At 29.0% G+C, this 21,584-nt stretch overlaps 1 protein-coding gene and 1 pseudogene across 8 annotated transcripts; both read right to left on the reverse strand.

Annotated features, from left to right (window-relative positions):
• Positions 1–6,756: 6,756 nt before the first annotated feature.
• Positions 6,757–21,188, reverse strand: LOC149883294 (uncharacterized; annotated as a pseudogene).
• On the reverse strand, positions 8,842–18,551 carry LOC149883295 (uncharacterized). 8 transcript variants are annotated; one of them, XM_090100442.1, is made up of 10 exons: positions 14,431–18,551; positions 11,209–11,282; positions 10,778–10,888; positions 10,527–10,649; positions 10,374–10,439; positions 9,903–10,025; positions 9,550–9,722; positions 9,389–9,453; positions 9,150–9,244; positions 8,842–9,031 (listed from the first exon to the last, which is right to left on the reverse strand). In XM_090100442.1, exons 2-10 carry the CDS (start codon positions 11,222–11,224, stop codon positions 8,931–8,933), a joined length of 873 nt encoding a protein of 290 aa, XP_089956568.1. In that variant the 5' UTR covers positions 11,225–11,282; positions 14,431–18,551; the 3' UTR covers positions 8,842–8,930. The 8 variants fall into 8 exon arrangements, 7 of the variants coding, with proteins under 7 accessions (XP_089956568.1, XP_089956565.1, XP_089956569.1 ...); XM_090100439.1 differs by having other exon boundaries at positions 11,078–11,282; XM_090100443.1 differs by lacking the exon at positions 14,431–18,551 and adding an exon at positions 12,576–12,844 and having other exon boundaries at positions 10,790–10,888.
• Positions 21,189–21,584: the final 396 nt, after the last annotated feature.

Here is a 21,584-nt window from a genome sequence, read left to right on the forward strand (position 1 = left end):
GTCAACAGTATAAAGTTGACGATGGTTTTGGGTTTCTCCAAATAGCTGTTTGAGTTTCGCTACCAGAAGTTGTAATCTGAAGTGGAATAAGGCAAGTTAAAAACAATGGTTTTTCTATTTTGAAGTCGAGTCCACAGTCAATTAAGCAACATGAGTAAATGAAAGAGGTTAAACGATGTGAAAGTATATGCAGTTTTGGTACCAAAACTTGACTTTCTAAACACACTAGTTGTCTAAGTCATCATAGAAATAAAACACTGGCAACTACACCAATTTCACCTTAGAATTTTTACCTTACTTTGATTACAAATAAACATTTAAAGTTTGGAGATGTACTGTTTTCATAAGTTTCTTAGCAAGAAATAAACTGGAAGAATTCTGAATCAAGTTTTAAAAAATCATTTTTGACAAATTCTTTGTCTTCTTCAATGTCATACATGTCCATAGTGCTAATTGCGTCAACAGGGGCTTCCTCGATGTCACCATTTCGGTCCTCATTTGGAATTGATGAAGAGCTTTCGGTTTCTGAGCAGAATTTGAGCAACATTTTTTCCTCAAACTGAGAGTAGTTGCTCTTGATGAAGAACTGTTTTTCAGCTTTCAGAAAATCTATACGGTTTCTATCCTTCGTGACTGTCAGGCTGGCAGCGCTGAATAAGAGTCCTGAGGATGCTGAACATGCAAGAATGCTCAGGGTAGTAAAAGCAGCCTTAAAAGAATTGGATAGATATTACGTTTTGTCACCCAGAACTGCTTTGACTTTCCCATTGTTATATTTCTTGACAGATCCAAAGAAAAGTTCAATTTCAGTAAAGCTTTTATTTTTGATTCAGTAATACCAATACAATACAAATAATATCACAAACTTAATATTTATAGTAAAATAGAAAGTTCCTAGAAAGATACAGAATATTCTGGAACGTTATTATATGTCTAGAGGGTTCTATGGAAGATTCTCGAATGTTCTGTTGTATCTAGAAAGTTCTAGAATGGATCATTACATCTCTTCGCCAGCTTGGTTTTACGGGGAGCAAGCGTTTTGATTATTCTTTGATTTGCATCTACTAGATCGTCTTGCTTTGACTTGTCTTTAATCTTGAGCAGTAGGCTCACACGACAACAAAGCGGGCTGCACTATTATCGACTCCTCCACTTCCCTCATGTTGTTCAATATGACGATGCCAGACTAGACTATCAGGCTCTGTCTTCACTATGACAGATCGAGGACCGCATACTTCAGCGACAATAGTCGTAATCCATTTTGAGTTGTAATCATTATTTGAGCTAAAGTATCTGGCATAAACCAAGTGTTCCACTGAATATTTTACAACTTTGGAAGAGTCCATAGATTGCTTTGATTGTTGTAAATGAACAGGGGATGGAAAAAGCAGATCGATTTGCGCCCGAATTTGTCTGCCATTGAGTAATTCGCTAGAGAACGATCCATTTGCTAAAGGAGTTCGGCGGTAGACCATGAGAAATTCTTGAAGAGCATTCTTAGGAGGTAGGTTTGATTTCTTCATGGCTTTTTTGAAAGTTTGAACTAGTCGTTCGGCAGCACCATTTGTGGCGGGGTGATATGGAGCACCTTTGAGCAGGACAATACCTCGACTATTACACCATTCTAGAAATTCCTGAGAAGTGAATGAGGAATAATTATCGGTAACCAGAGCATGTGGATAACTGAAGTGTGCAAAATCTTCTTCCAGTAAATCAATAGAAGATTTGGCACTAATAGAAGACCTAGGACGAATACATGGATATTTAGATAGAACATTAATCATGATAAGCCAATTAGTACCCATGAAATTGACTGCATGATCAAGATGTAGACGACTCCAAGCGCGTTCTGGTAGCATCCATGGATGGACTGCCGGTTTCGATGGAAGGTTCTGATTTTCCGCACAGGTAGTACACTGGTGTGCTAGATTAGTGATAGCTGAATCAATGCCTGGCCAATATACGGCAGATCGTGCGAGTTGTTTCATATGTCTGAAAAGGTAGAAAGTTTTAATAAAGGGCAATGCGTTAAATGGTTAAAAAAAAATAGGACAATCTTCAGGAGGAACTTTAGAGGAACTACGAAACAAAATAAAAATGTATTTACGTTACCCAAAGCTTACAAATAAACTGAAAGCAAAAGCAAACATGCAGTCTTGATCCGCTTGAAATACCTATAATTACAGCTAAATGGTCATCAAACGAGATGTTATACCCTATTGTTAATGAAGATATATTTTACAGATACTGTGACTATAAAAAGTATGGTAGCCGTGGACAACAAGAAAAAGCATTTAGAACGCTACAAAGTCGCAAAATAGCTTCAGTTAAAACATTAATATATGAAAGTTTTACATACGTTAAAGCAATTATTAAAAAATCTTATGGCGAAGACTTGAGAGCAGCTGTTTTACTTTTTAATGGGTTTAATCCTAAAAAAGGACATTTCGGTTGTTCAGTTGGTCCAAGTGGTTTGTGTTGCCACATTTTTGCACTTTTATTGTTTTTGAAACACTATAAAGATACAAAAGAAAAGATTTTGCCTTATCCTGCGCAGAACAGTTACAAAAGTGGCACCGTCGATCGAAAAAAGGATCTATTCCAATGGTCCCATTGAATGAAACTAAACCAAATTCTACAAAAATGAAAATAAGAGATGGCAATACAGTTATATCACCAGCAGATTCAGATCGAAGTTATTTTAAAAGAAATGTGCGATTAGTTATTGAAAGTTTGAAAGAACAGTTAAAAAAAGAAATGCCTGTAGAGGAACATGTTTATTCTGTATTAATGAAATCAAAATATGGACGCAAGTCATCTGTGGGTCAACACTTACACTATAAATACACACAAAAAACTGCATTGGCTTTATCAGACCACGTTTATTGCCAAACTCCATTATTTGATCAAAATATAATTCACATTGATAACACTAAAGTTAAAAACATCAACTTCTACATTAATAAACTCCGTAAAATCTATTACCAGTGCAGATGCACTGACAATAAGCCATCGAATTTTGCTATTACCAGTGCGCCTATCATATTGCGATAATTTTATCACACGGATATTTTTAACACGTGACTATTCCGTTCCGTTTATGTTGTTGTTCTTTTTACATGAATGCAAAATTAATGTTGTGCGTTAAGTTTGGTCTCTTTAAGAGTAATAATTACATTGTACATAATTTTTTAAATTTCTTCATTAAGTTTTCAAAAATTCAACTGTTTATTTATATTTTTAAGATATCTTAGAGAAAAATAAAATATACTAAATTGCAAGAGTTTGACTTTAACTGGATCCAAGTAATTTATGATGATCATTTTTCTGAATGTTGCATGTTATGTCAGAAAGTTTTTTTTTAAGTCAGTGGAATTAGAGCAAGGACACTAAGTAGTCATGCAATTATCAAACTTCATATGTGATTATTTAAAGAAATTTAGGACAATAAAGATAAAGGTAGATATTTTGCCAAAATCTTTAATGGTTTGTTTTACAGTTATAAAAGAGGTTTTAAAAATTTAAACCTTCATGGTTTTAAGTATATTGAATCTAATTATTCTTTTGATTTGATCAATCAAGATGTTTTCATATTTAAAAATTGCCAAAGGATTTAAACAAAGCAAGACGAAGTCCTAATGCTCCATTAAGTCTGGAATGTTTTTACATTAAAGTTATTGTTATAGGAGTTAAACTCTTTTCAAGTTTAAATTTAATGAATCTACAATTCAACAATTTATTAAACGTAATAGGTATTTACAGTATTGGTCTAAAAAATTAGCTGCATTAAAGTTACATTCTGTGGATTTGTCATTGTGTGTTCATTGTGTGTGATTGCATTGCTGAAAAGTTGTAGCAATATTTCCTTGAGTTTCTCGTGGAAGTTAAGCTTATTATAAAATTTATGCACCAAACATTTCAGTGTGGAATAAATGCTTGGTTTGATAGACTTTTAAAGCTGTCATTTAATATCAAAAGTTTAATTTGATACTTGCATATTGTTAACTCTAACCCTGAAAAATTTAATTGAAGATTTTCTTAAGAATTGTAAGCGATCACACATCATCAAAGCAATTAAATGATCCAGTTATTCCAATTACTAGAAACATGTTAAAGTCTGTTAAGTCATCTAGAATGTGATATGTTGCGTTTGAAAGTCCCCAAAAAAGTAAAAGCATTATCAACTGTAAGTTCAAAAAGAAACGTTGAAATTGATGACATGTAAAAAAAGAATCTAATTCAAGCACCAGCCGATGGTTTAATAAAAACATGAAAATTTGATAGTTTAGAAAATCTTTAATGTTTAAAAGGAGACTGTTATTTATATTTTAAAAAATTTTTTTGTAAAATTTTTATTCTGGTTATATTGTATAATAAAAGAGTTTTTGATTCCATTAAAAAATTCTGATCAATTATATGTTGTTATTTTTATTTTGCAATATTAACTAGTGTTGTAATTGAGTTTAATTAAATCAACTAAAAGTCACTTATAATCAAAACTTTAACTAAGTGACTTTTGTAAAATAATTGAGAGTAGTTAACTTTAAAAAATTGAGTAGTCAATCAATTAAGGATTTCCTACCAATAGATTAAAAGTCGACTTAGTTGGTTAATTATCGTGACATTCTTATTTCTAAATTCGATATAAGATTTCTAACTAAAGTCTGATTTCAAAAGTGTAAATATCGATTTTGGTCAACTTTAGAAAATATATTAGTCAGTTAAAAAATATTTTGATTAAAAATTTTTTCTTTTTCAATAAAGATGATTAAAAAAATTCAACATTATATCACTAAAGTACCTTTTTTTTTTACTAAATCATAACTGTGAAGCTGAACGCTTGATTAGGACCATGTTTTTTCTTGGAAAGAAAAGTTAACAACTAAAATACTAAAAGCAAAAATTTAAACAAAAAATATTTACCCCCAAAAAAATGAAATAAGCTCTCATCATCCAAGTAGCACAGTAACAATTCTAGACACCCTTCATATAATGATAAACACTTCTTCAAAATTTCAATTAATTTAGATAAATTTTCACTAGGCTTGTCTTTAAAACCCTTTCTTCTATTATAGGGTTTTATAATCTCCATTCAGTATATCACATTCCTTTGAACTGTTCTGACATACAAAACATTGCGACTAGACCACAAGGTTCCATAGAACCTGATGATCCTCAGCGATTTTTATGTCACAAAAAGCATATTAATTTGAGTCTTTTTTATTCTCTCAAGTATCACACATTGTGCAATGCTTACTTTTAACACGACAATCAATACATTTACCAGATTCAACACAAATTAACGATACAAATTCATTTAATGACAAAATCCCTCTTCTCTGCCATGACGCATAGCCTGATAAAGCTTCATCTGATGATCCAGTCATCTCCTTCAGTTCAACTGCTGCTTTTTTCAATGCCACCTTAGCAACAGGTACATAAACTTTAGCAGTTTCATCCTGTGTGTGATGAAAGGTTGCTGGGCTGTCGGTAGACCGTGTTCATTAATCCAAAAATTCTATTAATAACAAACAGACCTTTGTCTAGTTTGCGAAATGCTATTAATTACAAACAGACCTTTGTCTAGTTTGCGAAATGCTATTACAGTTCTTGAAATAATAGGTCTGTGCAAGCTTTTATTAGTGTAGGTTCAGCAACTCCATTCACAAACTTTACAAGAGAAATTTGAATGTACTTTCTTCTTTTTTACACTATAACTGAAGACTATATCCCTACTGCTATAGGTTAGACAGGAGCAAACAATGTCTGAAATAATGTCTGATTTAATTAAAAGCCATGGAGACACAACATCCTTTAAATAAGGGTTATTGTATAATTATTGCCTTGAATACGACGTTTTAACTCTAATAACGACTTCACTCATATTTGTGGTATCATTTACCTAAGTTGGAGTGGCACTGAGTTTTGTTCGAGCCCGTTTATATTTATCTAGGATAAATTCGGAACAAGAATTAATAAATAATTAAATTTTTCTTAGATTTTAGGACTTTTAAAACCATAAGACCACCTTAAGAGCTCTTTCACATTCCGAAGTTTTGCAGTTTTCTGTGATGAGACCGTTAACTTCTAAATAACTTTTAAAAAACACATGACCAATTAGTGTTGCTATTCATTCAGTTTTTTTTAACCGCAGTCATTGTCTCATAGACAAGAATCTCATAGAAGACTTTCCCAGCTTGTTGTTTTTTATCTTGGTGGAAATGCAACTAAATTTAAATTCCATCAACTTGGCGCTTGTCATGAGGCAAGTTTTATGGCAGACGGATTTTACCTCCTTACATTGAAAATGACATAAAATGTTGTTAAAATGATGACACAAAAGAAAGGAACCCTGACAGAAAAGGTACAGAAGTATATATTTATGTGTGTATATATATATACATATATATTTTGTCATTATTCTGTGCCCATTTTAGTATTTCCAACAAATTTATAAATTTTTAGGGTAAATCCGCTAAAACTAAAAGTTAAAAGAAATATCCGGAATTACGTACATATCCGGAAAAAGATAATCCCAGTTAGAATATAGCGTTCTTAATCGAATTAGTGAGAAGACCAATGCTAGTCCATTTTTTGTTATTTGCACTTTTTTGACAATTCATTTTAACTTACGTCGATCTCTCTATGTACTATAAAAATAATACTCGGCCATCTTTCTTTCAGTATTTTTTGCCATTAAGTATATTGCTAAATAGTTTATAAACTATAAGTGTTTAAAACTTAAAGATTATCTGATTATATTATTAATGAAAATATTGGACTAGTACTGTCTATCGGACGCAACTTTTCATACCTTTTTGGTGCATGGTAAAAGAGCCGCTGCTTTAAGTTTAATGGTCTACCTGAAGATTTTCTGACAATGGGTTTTAATAAAAGAGTTGGCTGGCTAAATAACTTTGTTGGAATTTCGTCTTTGTTGATTTGGTCAGTTTCCTTTTCCTTGAATTTCATGCTCATTTGGCTCTTCTTTGCATTGATCTATCTCTTTCTCATGAATTGAAAAGTCAAATCGCTCTTCTTCTTCATCAAACCCCATTAACTCATCTTGAATTACTTTTATAAATATATTTACAACAATTAACTTTGATATTTAAAAATAATTTATTACTTTTGTTTTACTATATTACATCATTCCTTTTTTATTTAAATCAAATATAGCACATTCAAAGAAAAAAAATCTATTACCAATTTCGGAAGAGTTCTTTAAATCAAAATCTGTTAAGCGATTACTTTGGATATTTGGGTTTGTTGACATCCATGAGTGGTGCGACTGTGATCTTCCAACGTCTTTACCCATTCCAATGCATTAAAAAAATTTAAGGAGGAAGATCTGCAAGAATTGAAGCTATTGGTTGTAAATATGAAATTACTGTCTGGTATCGCTGAGTATGAGTTAGTACTTTTTCCTTAACAGGTGCAAAAGAAACAGATGACATATTTTTTGATGGGATATGAAAAGATTTGGTTTTTGGTGTATACCATCTATTAAAAAAATAAAAAATTACAAAAATTTATAATACAACTACTTAATGGTACTTTTGTATTAAAATATTTAAAATTATATAGAAATCTTATATAGACCAAGGAATTAGCTACATTTTGATTTTTTTTTTGGCACCATGTAATGTAGGATTTTTTTAAACTATTGTAATATGTAGAAACAAAAAACAGTTGGTGAAATCCTTCTTTTCTTAGCTAAGTGATTTTGGTTCTGAAAGCGCATTAAATGCCCAAATACGGACATATTTTTAAATTACAGGTATTAATACCAAAATTAGTATATAACCTACTTTTAAGATAACGAAATTGAATCAGGTACTATATTTTAGTCAAATTTTAAATTTACATATTAATCAAGGGTAACAGATTATTAAAAAATTGAAAATCGGTAAGTATAAAAAGAAAATCGGTATGTAACCGGTCTGTATTGTTAGCAACTTGTATCAAAAAATTTGAATTAAGAAACTTTTCTGGAGTCTGTATCAAAATCATATAACTCATCATCACTATTTACAGCTACTTTTTCACACCTTTCATCACCTTGTTTTCACTTTCGTTTACAGTCGCAGGAAAGTAATTCCATGATCTACAAATAAAATATTAATCATACTATCATTTTATAGAATCAAGTAATTGTATTCAATAATACAAAAATGGTAATAACAAAGACCTGACCTTGTCCAAAGCATGATTGCAGCTAATCCAGTTAATATTAATTCCATCAGTATAAACAGCCTATCCCCAGCAAACAAAAAGACGTCTTTTAGTCGTCTTTAAGACGTCTTTTCAAGATCGAGGAAGACGTCTTAAAGATGTCTTAAAAAGGTCTACGTTGTCCGTCGAAAAGACGTCTTACTCAAGACTGTTTAAAGACCTCTTACTGAAGACAGCTTTAAAACGTCTTGTCTAAGACGGATTAAAGACGCTTTATTCAAGGCGGTTTACTGAATATAACCAGCACACAAAAGGCGTCTTTTAGTTGTCTTAAAGACGTCTTATAAAGATCGAGGAAGACGTCTTAAAGATGTCTTAAAAAGGTCTACATTGTCCGTCGCAAAGACGTCTTGCTTAAGATTGTTTAAAGGCGTCTTACTTAAGACGGCCTAAAGATTTATTTAATTATGTTTTAAGAAAACTGTGTAGTATTAATGGTATATTTAGGTTGCGATTACCTATTGTATTAACAACATTAAAAACACTATTGAGCAAGTTCAAGTTCTTACTTTGTTTTTTGGAAACATTATTAAAGAAGAAAAAGAAAATTATTAAAAAAAAAAAAACAACGCAAATAATTTAAAAAGGTACATATAATACAGTTAGTTGGATTGTTACCAAGTATCTTTCTATTTAACAATTTATACAACATATAATAATATATACAATATATAACAATAAAAAAGAATATTTTTTTATTTTGTTTTTTGCCGTGAAGGAGCATTTTTACAATACCGTCCAATTTGCTGTTTAATTTCAGCATTTGAAACCTTTTCAAATCTTCTTTTTATAACTTCTAAAAATCAAATTAATCATGTAGGATATATTTATCAAATATATTGGAAATAAATTTAACTTAACATAGATTTTTAACTAAATTAAAAGTTGAATAATTTAAACCTATTTTAGATTACCTTCTATTAAGTCATACAGTTTAGTTGATAACAAACCAATCTTTCCACCAGAACCTTTTAAGTTGAACTGTGTCAACAGGTTATTTGTAAATAATCTTAAAAACATATCGAATAAATGATAAAATTTATGAAAAATATTAAACAATTTATAATTATTGATTTCCATAATTACTATACATGAAAAATATATTTACCACAAATACGAAAAAGGATTCCTATGCAAAATGTAATAAAAAAACCTATTCATGACCAATCTTGTCAGTTGTTTAAAATCTTCTGCACTTAAAAAACTGAGCTGTTTAACCTAAATAAAAGTTTGGCAAAATAATTATAAAAAAATAACTATTTTCACTTTTAATTTATATGGATTATAAAGATTTACATATGGATAAAGATTTACCAAATCAAGTCGAACACAATCATCCTCTAAACTTTTGATAAAATCCTCATACTCTGCAATAGTGTCTAATTTCTTGATTGCAAAATTACTATTGGATTGTTTGTTTATAGCTAAAATAAGCTCCTGGTTTTCAAGAACCTTTGAAACCATCTTGAACATCATGTGTTGGTATTCTAAATTATATGAAGAAAATGAAAAAAGAAATATACAAAATGCAAAACATTTATTAATACATTTTCAAAATTGTTTACAAGTATTATTCTTATACCTAAAAAAAATCCAAATGTAAGAACAAACTCTCCACATTTTACTTACTCCAAATAAAAAAATCAAGTAAATGTTAAAAAGCTTACTTCCAACTTCCATAGGAAACTTATTTTTAAGTAACTTCTCAGATCCAAGCGCTTGAATCATGGTTTTTTCTTGTACGTCTGTTTTCTGAAGCTTTTTGTTTGGTTCTGATGTATGAGGTATAACTAAAGCAAAAAAAAAATTATATATATAAATAATAAAAAGTTACTTTTTTAATCTGCAACAAATCTTTTTAAAAAAATTTTTGGTACTTTGTTATTAATACATTTTTTTCTTATTTTAGGCTTTAGCTCCTCGAGACCACAAAAGTTGATAGGTAAGAGGAGGGGGATTATAATATTTTTTAGTTTAGAGTCTATAAAAAAAATTATATATAAAAAAAAATTTGATTGTTCCATTTCAGTTGATTGTGAATGTAAAAATAAGTGAGACAAATATAAAGTTAACAATAAAAGAATATTCCGACTTTAATGAACAAAAAATATAGTAGAAATATCAAAAATAATACATACATAGTGCACCAGAATATGAAGGTGATTGTTCCTCTGTAGTTGAATGTAGAGGTAAAGAAGTTTCAGCTAAAAATAGGAATTCAGTAATAGTGTAGATTAAAAATATATAAATTCTAATTTTGAAAAAATTGAAAATTAAGAGACAAAATGTACCAGAACACAGATTAGATTGTTTGGAAGTAGATCCAGATGACAAATTAGAGTCAAAAGATCTTTTTAATGGTTTTTTCAACACAGATTTAAAAACTGGCGGAGGCAAAGGAAAGTCAAGTAACTCTAAAACATAATAGTTTTATTTATTTTTCTTTTAGTATTTATACAAACATATTAATTTACAATATAGATTTGACATTAAACAAATAAAAATAAATAATTAACATAAATATAATTAAATGTAATTATACCATTAACATTACTTTTCACTTTAAAGGTATCTTTGGAAACACAAATATCAATTTCATCTTCTTCCTCTGTTGCTGTGGTGTAACAATATTCTTTTAGTTCTTCCATATTATCTAAAAGAATCAAAACTTTTATAAATCCAATATAAAATCAGATATTTTGCCAGCACATACATGGTGGCAAAATATTTGATGTTTATATTGGATTTATAAGAGCTATAATATATATATATATATATATATATATATATATATATATATATATATATATATATATTATAGCTCTTATAAAATATTTCATACCACTCTCAAATTTGATTTTAACAAGTTTATATTTGTCCCATGTCTCATCCACATCCAATTCATCTTTAACAGCTCTATGATAAGATACACCTGCAGGCCAGAATAATATTTTTTTATCAGTATCTATCCACCTTCTAGGAACAACATCTTCTATTTCCTCAAAGTTCTCTATCCAAACAGCTCTTGCCCAAATCATGGTGTAAAACTAAATCATGAAAAAAAAAATAAAAAATTTAAAATATCAACAAAAGTCTTATATTAAGTTGGAATAACAGAAATAAGTAGCAATAACAAAAGACAACTGTCTTTTAATTTAAAAAACTTATAAAGGAATGAAAAGGAACAAAAAAAATCATTAGGTTAATAATTATGGTGATAATGACAAGGAAGAGCACTAATTTGTCTGAAAAAACAGACAAATAAAACGAAAAAAGGAATTAAAAACAGCGTTAAAATAACTGTGTGGGCAGTTTAAATAAATCTGTTTAATATTTTAAATATTTAAGATATTTTACTTCATCACTAACTATTAAAGGTAATTTTAATAAATAATCTAAATAATAAAGAAATGAAACAATTTTATAAAAAATTAAATCTCTTAGATAATTTTTTTTTTAATTTTACTTTTTTAGCTCTTTAACTTTATTTCTTTTATTTGTTCATTTACTGAATTTTACTTAAAAAGTGGTTTTTTTAAATTTCAAAAAATGATAAATAATTGCATTTAAATACATTTTTAAATAAAGCAAAGATAATTTCAATTAAAGATTATCTTTTTAAACAAAAATATAAACTGTAAAAAACAAATAAAATGGAAAAATAAAGTTAAAAATAAAGTTATATATATGTATATATATATATATATATATATATATATATATATATATATATATATATATATATATATATAATAACATTATTATAACATTGTTTCATTTCTTTATTATTTAGATTATTTATTAAAACTACCTTTAATAGTTAGTGATGAAGTAAAATATCTTAAATATTTAAAATATTAAACAGATTTATTTAAACTGCCCACACAGTTATTTTAACGCTGTTTTTAATTCCTTTTTTCGTTTTATTTGTCTGTTTTTTCAGACAAATTAGTGCTCTTCCTTGTCATTATCACCATAATTATTAACCTAATGATTTTTTTTGTTCCTTTTCATTCCTTTATAAGTTTTTTAAATTAAAAGACAGTTGTCTTTTGTTATTGCTACTTATTTCTGTTATTCCAACTTATTATTAGGTTTTTGTTGATAATTTAACTTTTTTTTTATATTTATTTTTTTATAGATAATTTCAATTAAAAATTATCTTTTTATACAAAAATATTAACTGTAAAAAACAAATAAAATGGAAAAATAAAGTTAAAAATAAATCATTATATATATATATATATATATATATATATATAACTTTGGATACAAGATGCAAATTAATTAAACATAATAAATATAAAATATTTAATCAAAAGAAATTTGAACTTAAAAACCTTTCAATTAATGTTCTATTTCATGCAATAAAGGAAAGCATGCAAGACCTCCCTTCCAAGGTAGAACAACAACCTTTCGGCAAAGATTTTCCATTTTTAACTCAACAAACTTAACTCCAATTTCATCAATACTTGGTATGAAGAAAATTTGAAAGATTTTAGACTGAATAGGTTGTGTATATAAATCATTTTGTAAATCAAGTCTAAATATTCTACACTTAAAAAATCCAGATGATAATTTCTCATCAACAAAACAAAATTGATTTTCTCCTATGTAAAAACATGAATTATTCAGCTTCACTGAAACTTTTAGTTTTCGAGATTTTGTATTTAACATAGATTGTATACTTTGATATTGCTTGGCTATTTGAAAAACAGGACTCTTTGAGTTTTTTACTGCTTTCTTTAATGTCTGCATATAATTTTCGAAGGGAAAACAAAATATGTCATTTAGTGAACAATCAAATTTAACAACATCATCACAAATATGAAGTAAGCAGTGAACATTGTAAACACAGAATGAATTTGTATATAAATGTTTTGAGTTGATAACAAAATAATTAATGAGTTCTCTAGCAAAAGCAAGATAATGTTTCCTAAATTCACTGTCTTCATTTAAGAGAATTACCATTGCAACATGCAATGTTAGAAAATGATTATAAATTTCTTTGCTAACAACACCCTTTAAAACTAAGGGACCAGTGTATAAGATAAATTGTCTGAACTCTGTTGCTTTCCACTGATCTAACTCTAAAAGGGAACGTGGTTGTCGAGCAAATTCAGATGGCATCATACCACGTAAGCTTAACAGATTATCAGATATTTTTTTTATTTGGCCATTTGAAAGTCTACAATGTTTTGGACCAGACTTTAAAAAAGTAAGTATACGTCTTACTACACCAAGACAAACCATGTGCATGTAATCCAAAATAAAATCAGAAACACAAGATATTTTAAGTTGAGCTAAAGGAGTAAGAGATTTCTGATGATCAGTGTACAAAAAGGAATTAAACTCTTCAGTTAATCTTGGAGTTGATGCGTTGTTATCAATATAAACCACTCTATGCTCTTCATAAAATCCTTTAACTTGGCATCGTTCACAGGAGTAATATCCTGTATGACTTTGTATACATTTAAGAAAAGAGCGAGAAGGTGCATCACATATGAATGCTTTAAGTGTAACATCAATTTTTTTTATCATTATAGTATAAACCTTCACCACTTAACAATAAAGATTCTTTGAGAAAATCATTAAGAAAACCATCCAAGCAGTCTGGTTTACCATCACCACAGAAAAGTGCAATGATAAAAATATAGTTCTCTATAAGACCAAGTATTGGCCATAATTGAAGATTAGAAGATTTGAAAAGAGGTAGCCCATCAACATTAATAGTAATTGATAACCCAGTACATTGAGAATCATTTTTCAAATTCAAAAAATTATTTATGCCATCAGCAATAGTAAAGTAAGCATAAGTTCCACCACACTTCCTATCTACTGTAACAACTTTAGAGGGTTTTAAAAGCGTTCTTGCATCTTTTGGTAACTCTGAATGACCATGTTTTTTAAGAATACTCAAAAGCTCGTTTAATTGGTTTTGAGAAATTTTGCTTTTCGAAGACCACATTGCTAAATCTTCTGATAATGTTTCTGTTGTCAAAAGTGGTGCTGCATTAAAACATTCAAAATTCTCATAATTACAACTCAAAGACTTGTTTTCTTCTTTAAAAACATTATTTAGGGCTTTACAAGGATTTTCAGGCTCAGCCTGAGAAGCATTAAAATCAGGATTCAAATTCGATGTACTATCATTAATATCTTCATCTTCAAATGTCATTATAAAATTCAACATACTTTTATTCAAGCGACGACGCTTCATTCTATTTTCAGTTTCCATAATGATACCTATATAAAACCTTTTTCTAGAATAATGATTTAGAGAATTAATATTGGTCGAGATAAAACTTTTTATGAAAAATTTCACATCTTTAAAAGACACTAAGTTTATTCACGCCGAAAGTCTTTTTAAAGACGTCTTTAAGACGACTAAAAGACGTCTTTTTGTTTGGTAGAATTATTCGAAAAATAAAGACGTCTTTAAGGCGTCTTCCGAAGACGAGCGATTTTTCACTACGATACAGTCTTTTAAAAGACGTCTCTAAGGCGTCTTACGAAGACGAGCGATTTTTCACTAAGATACAGTCTTTTAAAAGACGTCTCTAGGGCGTCTTACGAAGACTAGCGATTTTTCACTAAGATACAGTCTTTTAAAAGACGTCTTCAAGACGTCTTACGAAGACGCGCAATTTTACACGACGCAACAGTCTTTTAAAAGACATCTTGAAGACGTCTTACGAAGACGCGCAATGTTTCTCGACCATACAGTCTTTTAAAAGACGTCTTAAAGACATCTTGAAGACGTCAATCGAAGACAAGACCATTTAAAGACCTGAATAAGACGGTCTTAAGACGTCTTATGTTTGCCGGGTCCATGTCCTTCTGGAGATGGAAGTACAGAGTAATTCATAAGAGCGAATCTCCATATTTTGCATTGATAGTTCTTAAAATGTCTTGATATAAGCTTGCTTTCAAAGGTGGAAGTCTTTCACAATCAATCTTTTCACTTTTTGAGCAGTACATTTTGTATCAAAGATGATTTATGTCTTCACATTGTGTACCATTCAGGTGGCAAGTAAATGCCTCCAGCTCTGAAATTGTTTTCTCACCATTGTTAACATTTTTTCACAAATTGCAAAATATCTCAATGTACTTCTTGTCTGTAATCATAATTTATATGCTCTAAAAATGATAAACCCATAACAAATACATCAGTATTAGGCAATTGAATTACAAACTTCATGAAACTTGCTGAGAAGGCATGAAACATATAAAGAGAAAGTCTAATGTCAGCCTCATCTTGTACTGTTTGCAATTCCTCAACTAATTCTATACCTAATATTGAAAGTTTATAACATCTGTTTTTACTTGTAACATAAAAGGTCATGGCGTTTTCTGTTCTAAAGTAATTGTTTCTACCCCATTCATTAACAGGAAACCCAATAATTGCTGCTTTATTTCTCCGAACTGATAGAAAGTCATCCCATTGTTTTACTGGATTATCTTGTTTTATACTACAGAACTTATGAAACCTGCTTATGCTCGTTTTTTTGTTCTGCACCTTTAATTGAATCTTCCATGTATCAAATACAACATCTATGCAGTCTGCATTAACATTTAGTTACAATATTATCTGCAACACCTTTTGAGCCAATTGACCTAAAGTTAAAGCTGCAGTTTTTGCTTGTTGTAAAATAGACACACCATCAATCAAACTAACGTTGTGAAAAAGTTCAGAACAAGGTTCTGTGTCTTTTTCTAGCTCATAAAAGATAGAAACTCTTGATGTTTTTTTAGGCCAGCCATGTATAATCTGCTAATGACAATGGAAGGGGTCCTAATGGATAGCTAAATACATTTCTTAAATCCAATTTTTGCCTTTCCACGATCAAACAAATACTTGATAATAAGTTGCGTGAAGCCTTTAGAGGAATAAATTTTTTGTTTGAGCTAAAATGTACCTCTTTCTTCAAAGAAGAAAATGTTTTAAGTTGTAACTTTTTTATGTGATCAAATATTGATTTAGTGGCACAAAAAGATAACCTTTCATTACAAATGTTTTCAAAGCAGATTTTCCTTTTTTTTTTTGCATTTAGTATATCATTGGCAATTTCATCTGAGACAACAATGCTATTTGATAAAAAGAGCAAAAGGTTTTCAGAAAATGGATTTATAAAGGGATTTTGAAAAAGTGACATCAACGATTTGACATAGTTCTCATCCTTTCTAATTCTACTCGATGTTAAAGCCTTGTGTTGATGGACTTTATGACGCATATTGACAAATTTATGCGAAGACTTTCTAATCCCTGCTCTAAACCATGAATTAAGTATCCACCTACTTATTGCATTTCTGTTCATTGAAATCCTGTTGTACCTCCAGGAGTTTTAGTGTCTTAGTTAATTGTGACCTCAACAACCTTATTGGGTCCAACTTTACTAAATGTATTAAACTCACTAAGCTGAACAACAAATTTTCAATTTGTAAATTCTTCTTACACTTTAAGATAATCATTTTCAAGTGCAATCATTTCTGCTAGGTAACGAGTCAAATAGCTGCCATAATTGTAATTATGCAACTTTTGTATTTTTCTGGATTTTCCATTTGATTAGAACAGGTTTTGCATATGTGGCTTGATCAAAGACACTGATAATTACTTCAACATTTAACTGTTCTTTCAACTTTAAAAATCAATCAAGTATGGTATATATGGTAGAAATATCAGTAGCAGGTCTATCAGTAGTTTTAAGTTAGCAAATAGTAGATTTTGTGATACCTATACCTTTTCTTATTTCAAAATTGAATCCTGTCAAACTAATAATTATCTGCGGTGAAGGTGTCTTTAGTGCTAAAATCCAAAGTAAATTGTTGATTTGTTGACTTTCCAGCAACATTTTACTTTTTTCATTTTCTAATAACTTTAAGTTGGTTGCTCTTAATCATTTACCAAAGTGAAAACTTACTGTGCTGTTCAATGGTAAAGTAAATGACTGTCTACTTCGTTTGAATTTTAGCTCCAACTTTTTCTCCACGTATGCACTCTAACACAATTTAAGAGCATCTTGTTTGCAATCACTTTCTAAATGATATAATATCTTCACATTCTTTTCCAAAGTATTGTTCATGAGTAAAATTCTGATAACATGACTCACGATACTTTGCTTCTTTTGGCATTTAAATCATCACTGCATATTGACTTAACTCTTTGATTATCTGTTTCAATGCTACACTTTCTAACTAGCTTATCAGCTCTCATTTCCATACACGATAAAAGTTTTTCTGAATTTGATGATTTTGTAATAAATTTACTTTTACCTACAAAATATAGATTGCTCAGGTAGTTTATCACATTTTCTTGTGGGTATATTTTTCTTTACATTTACACGTAAACTAGAACTTTTTTTGCTTATACCATTTAAATGTTATGTTTTTTAATTTTTGTTTTTCTGATTTTCTTTAGTCCTTTGGTGTTTACAAATAAAGATCTACATGAGTTGAGTACTTTCTTCAATGTTGCTAGCTGTGTGCAATACTTTAACACATCTCGAATCTTGGCAGCAATTGATAACTTTTGCCAAGATTCTAGACTAGATAACTAATTGGATTTTATTTTTTTAAATAGAGTCGTGATGCATACAGCATAACTGAATGGTTCTAGGTTTTTTAAATAGAGTCGTGATGTATTTTGATATCTGTGTAGATATTAATAAATGGAATTTAAAAATTAAAAATCTAGAAAAAAAAAGTTCTTCTGTTATTGAAAAACTATACTTATAAGTATCAATATAAGAATAGTCATTAAAGTATCACTTAAAATTGATAAAAATCCTCCTTGACAGCAGTAGCTTTAAATATTAAGTATATTTAAGTAGTGAGTAAAACTTAACAAAATTCTACTTGTTAAATTTGTCTAAATTCTACTTCTTCATTATGAAGATAGGTCATGTACCTTCACATCAATACAAGTTTTATTATTAGTATTACCATACTTGGGCATTTTATTTGACCTTAAATTTCAAGGCAATATTCCAAATTTGGCTTTAATATAACACCAACTTCAGATTTCTCATCCCATAAATGTTATGAGCCAATTTATATGTTAAAAGATTTTGTATTTTAATATTACCATATTTGGAGGTTAACTGTTTCGTAGCCCCAAAAGATCACTTAGCTAAAACAAAAACAACTATTTTCGGTTTCTACAAAAATAATGATTTAAAAAACTCTTACATAACTGAGTGCCGAAAAAAATAAAAGCAATTTTTTTTTGGGCTAATCCGACAATCTAACATATAACTACCCTTTTATTGTTATTTCTACTATGGTTTAAAATTACACATGAATAAGTAACCTTTTATTTACAAGTTCCAGGTCAAATATAGATTTTTGCAAAAACTGCAGCACACACATGATATGTTGACACAGAAGCCCAAATCCAGTTGAAAACCCGCAATTACAAGCATTTTTAAAAACAACATACTCGCTATGGGTGTTTTTGACAAGAAATCTATTTTCCAAATCCTGTATTGACATAGAATTTATATTGTTATATGTGTAAACTGTTAGCATCAGCTTATATCATATAAAATATTAAACTAGTAACCTACCTCTTTTACATCATACTCATTTTTTTTCATAAGAAAATATTATTCAACAATTAAATTCAAACAAAATGATGAAACTTTATCAGAATACTCTTTTAGAGCATCCGTAATGTCTTTTCTAGTTTTGAGACGCTGATCAAAATCCGAGTGCAATATTTTTGAGTATATAACTCTATCTAAAGAAACCAACTTTTCTATCAGAAGTCCTGGGTTTATTCTAGAAGTAGCAGAAACAGCTTTTAATGGTCGATGGTATCTATATAGCAGAATAAATTACACACTTTATTCCAACAGTGCTAGTAAATATGAATTTGTCAAAACTATATTAAAAATACATGCATTTCTAATCTATTATTTGTGTGGTTGTCAAGGTGCATTACTCCATTGCGTTGATACCCAAAAAACATCTCCCCAATTGATAACCAGTTTCGTTCCAGATAAGCAAAAAAATTGGGAAAAGCATCTTTAACAAAGTTTATTGCAATTTCACATTGTGCTTGGTTACCATATACCATGCTTTGAATTTTCTTCAAAAAATTTAAATATGTTAACTTTTTATTGTTCACAAACTTATTTTCAAATTACACTTACATATTTATTTCATAGTAAATCATATACCTCATAAATTAAATCTTGCTCGCTTTCAGACACTGGTAACTTTTTAAGTTCTGTAACTAATGCTTTCACTATATGAAATCGACAGAGAAGAATTCTGCTTTTTGGAAAAACAGTCTTTATAGCAGAAATTTCAGCATAATCTTTGTCAGTAACAAACGTGGCAGACTTTAGTAGATCACCAGTCCAACACCGAATATCTTCCAGAAACATCTCTAAATGATTCTGATCTTCTCTATCAACAAGACTATGCATTACTGGCTGACCTATTCCATTGCAGTCCACAATAGCAAGGGTGTACAATGGCATTGCCATATTGTTGACCTTAATATGAATGCCATGTAAGACAATATGTTATAGCATAAATTTAAAAATATTGCCATTAAAGCAAAATGAAAAGAACAGAGAGAAAAACAAAACATAGCAAACAATACAATAGATACCTTGTATGTACTATCCATCATAACAACTTCCGGAAACTTATGCAAAACGCTCTGTTGTTCTGGAGTGGACTAAGTAATAGCCTCAATGTATTCTTCCATATTAGCATGTATGTTATGTTTCATACCAGTCAAAACATTTCTGATTTCATCAACAACAGAACCTATTATAACATTAAAATTATTAATTTCAATTTATTATTGGGTTCTTTTCAGATTAAAATTAAAATTTATTTACCACGAAACTTCATTTTCTGCTTTATATTATATATATCTTTCTGCTTTACCATTAATTTCTTAAAAGTAACAAATTTAAAAATAAAATATGGTTTTTATTTACCTGTTGACTTTTTGTTAAATAACATTTATAAAATCTTATTAATTATAGCATTTATAAAATCATAGGTGGAGAAAACAATAATAATAACAAAAATCAACTTCTATGTTATTTTAAATAAATAATTTAACTTTCATATACAAAAAATAATTTAACTGAATCCAAAAAGCTATCCAAATAATGCGATCTAAATAGAGAATACTTTAAATAACAGTTTGTATACACAATTAAATCATAATTGAATAATTTTTAATAAGTAAAGCACATTAGAAACAATTAACAAAAATATTCTTATTAATAAATTATTAGCAGAAAAAAAAATTGAAATACTTTATTAGTTAATAAATATTTTGTTATTGACAAAACATTAATTATTCTGTTAGATCAACATTAACAAATACTACACAAACAGTTAAAATATAAATGCAAGCTACATACTTATATATGATAAATTGTATGTATTTCTAATGTAAGTGAATTTGGATGACATAATAATTAAACTTTGTGGTTATTGAACATGTCAAATATACGAATTCACTTGGTAAATAATTCTAATTCACTTCATTAATATATCAATAATTAATTAATTCATCAATAATTCTAATTCACAAATTGATTTCATCATCATTTGGTTTGAGTTCCATCTAGTAGCACACACCTGTCCGGAGAGCCTCAAAACATAAAAGTCATGCTCAAAAAGTAAAACCAATTGGGTTTGGTAGCCCATACATCCATGTTTCAAAAAATAAAAAGTTTGAAATCATCTGCCTACGTCCAAGGAAAAAAAATGACTTCGATTTTTTAGATTTTTTTGTTCCTTGCTTTATCGCTCGGAGAGCCTCAAACCACAAAAGACACACTCAAAAATAAGAAATAAGTAATAAAACTTATATTACTATTATTGATATGCATAGTCTATACATAGAGGCTTTAAAAATAAAAAATTAAGCCATCAGTCAATGTGTAGGAAATCATTGTTACTTTGAACTTGTCAGTCATTTTGACCTTTCTTTTAATGGAAAAGATTTCTTTGATCACCATTTTTTCTTTGAATTCGAATCATTTCTAAACTTAAAACATTGTCGCAAAATAAAAAAACTATTAAAGTAGTGTCTTTAATTAAACTTTGGCAAAGGCTGTTTCAAAATTCTAAATATTATTGGTTTTATTTACTGTGGTTTTTTTTTTACAAATTACAATTACACGCAGGTTAAACAAATAAATATTTATAAAGATTTAACCTCATAAGTAAATTTTTGAATCAGTTTAAATAAATCCATAGGTATTTTCTCAGTTGATTTTTTTTTGTCACAAACACTTATTCTAAAGTAGCAAGGTTTCAATGTTCATTAAAGATGCAACAGATATATTTTACCTAAATGTGCTTGCTATTGT

Source organism: Hydra viridissima, unplaced genomic scaffold (assembly GCF_058129835.1).
Source record: "Hydra viridissima isolate aposymbiotic clone 2 unplaced genomic scaffold, HvirCarnegie_v1 scaffold_10, whole genome shotgun sequence".
NCBI lineage: Eukaryota > Metazoa > Cnidaria > Hydrozoa > Anthoathecata > Hydridae > Hydra > Hydra viridissima.

Excerpts from the sequence above, each read along its gene's own strand:
- LOC149883295 (XM_090100437.1), bottom strand. The coding sequence starts at position 13,776 with ATGATAAAAAAAATTGATGTTACACTTAAAGCATTCATATGTGATGCA.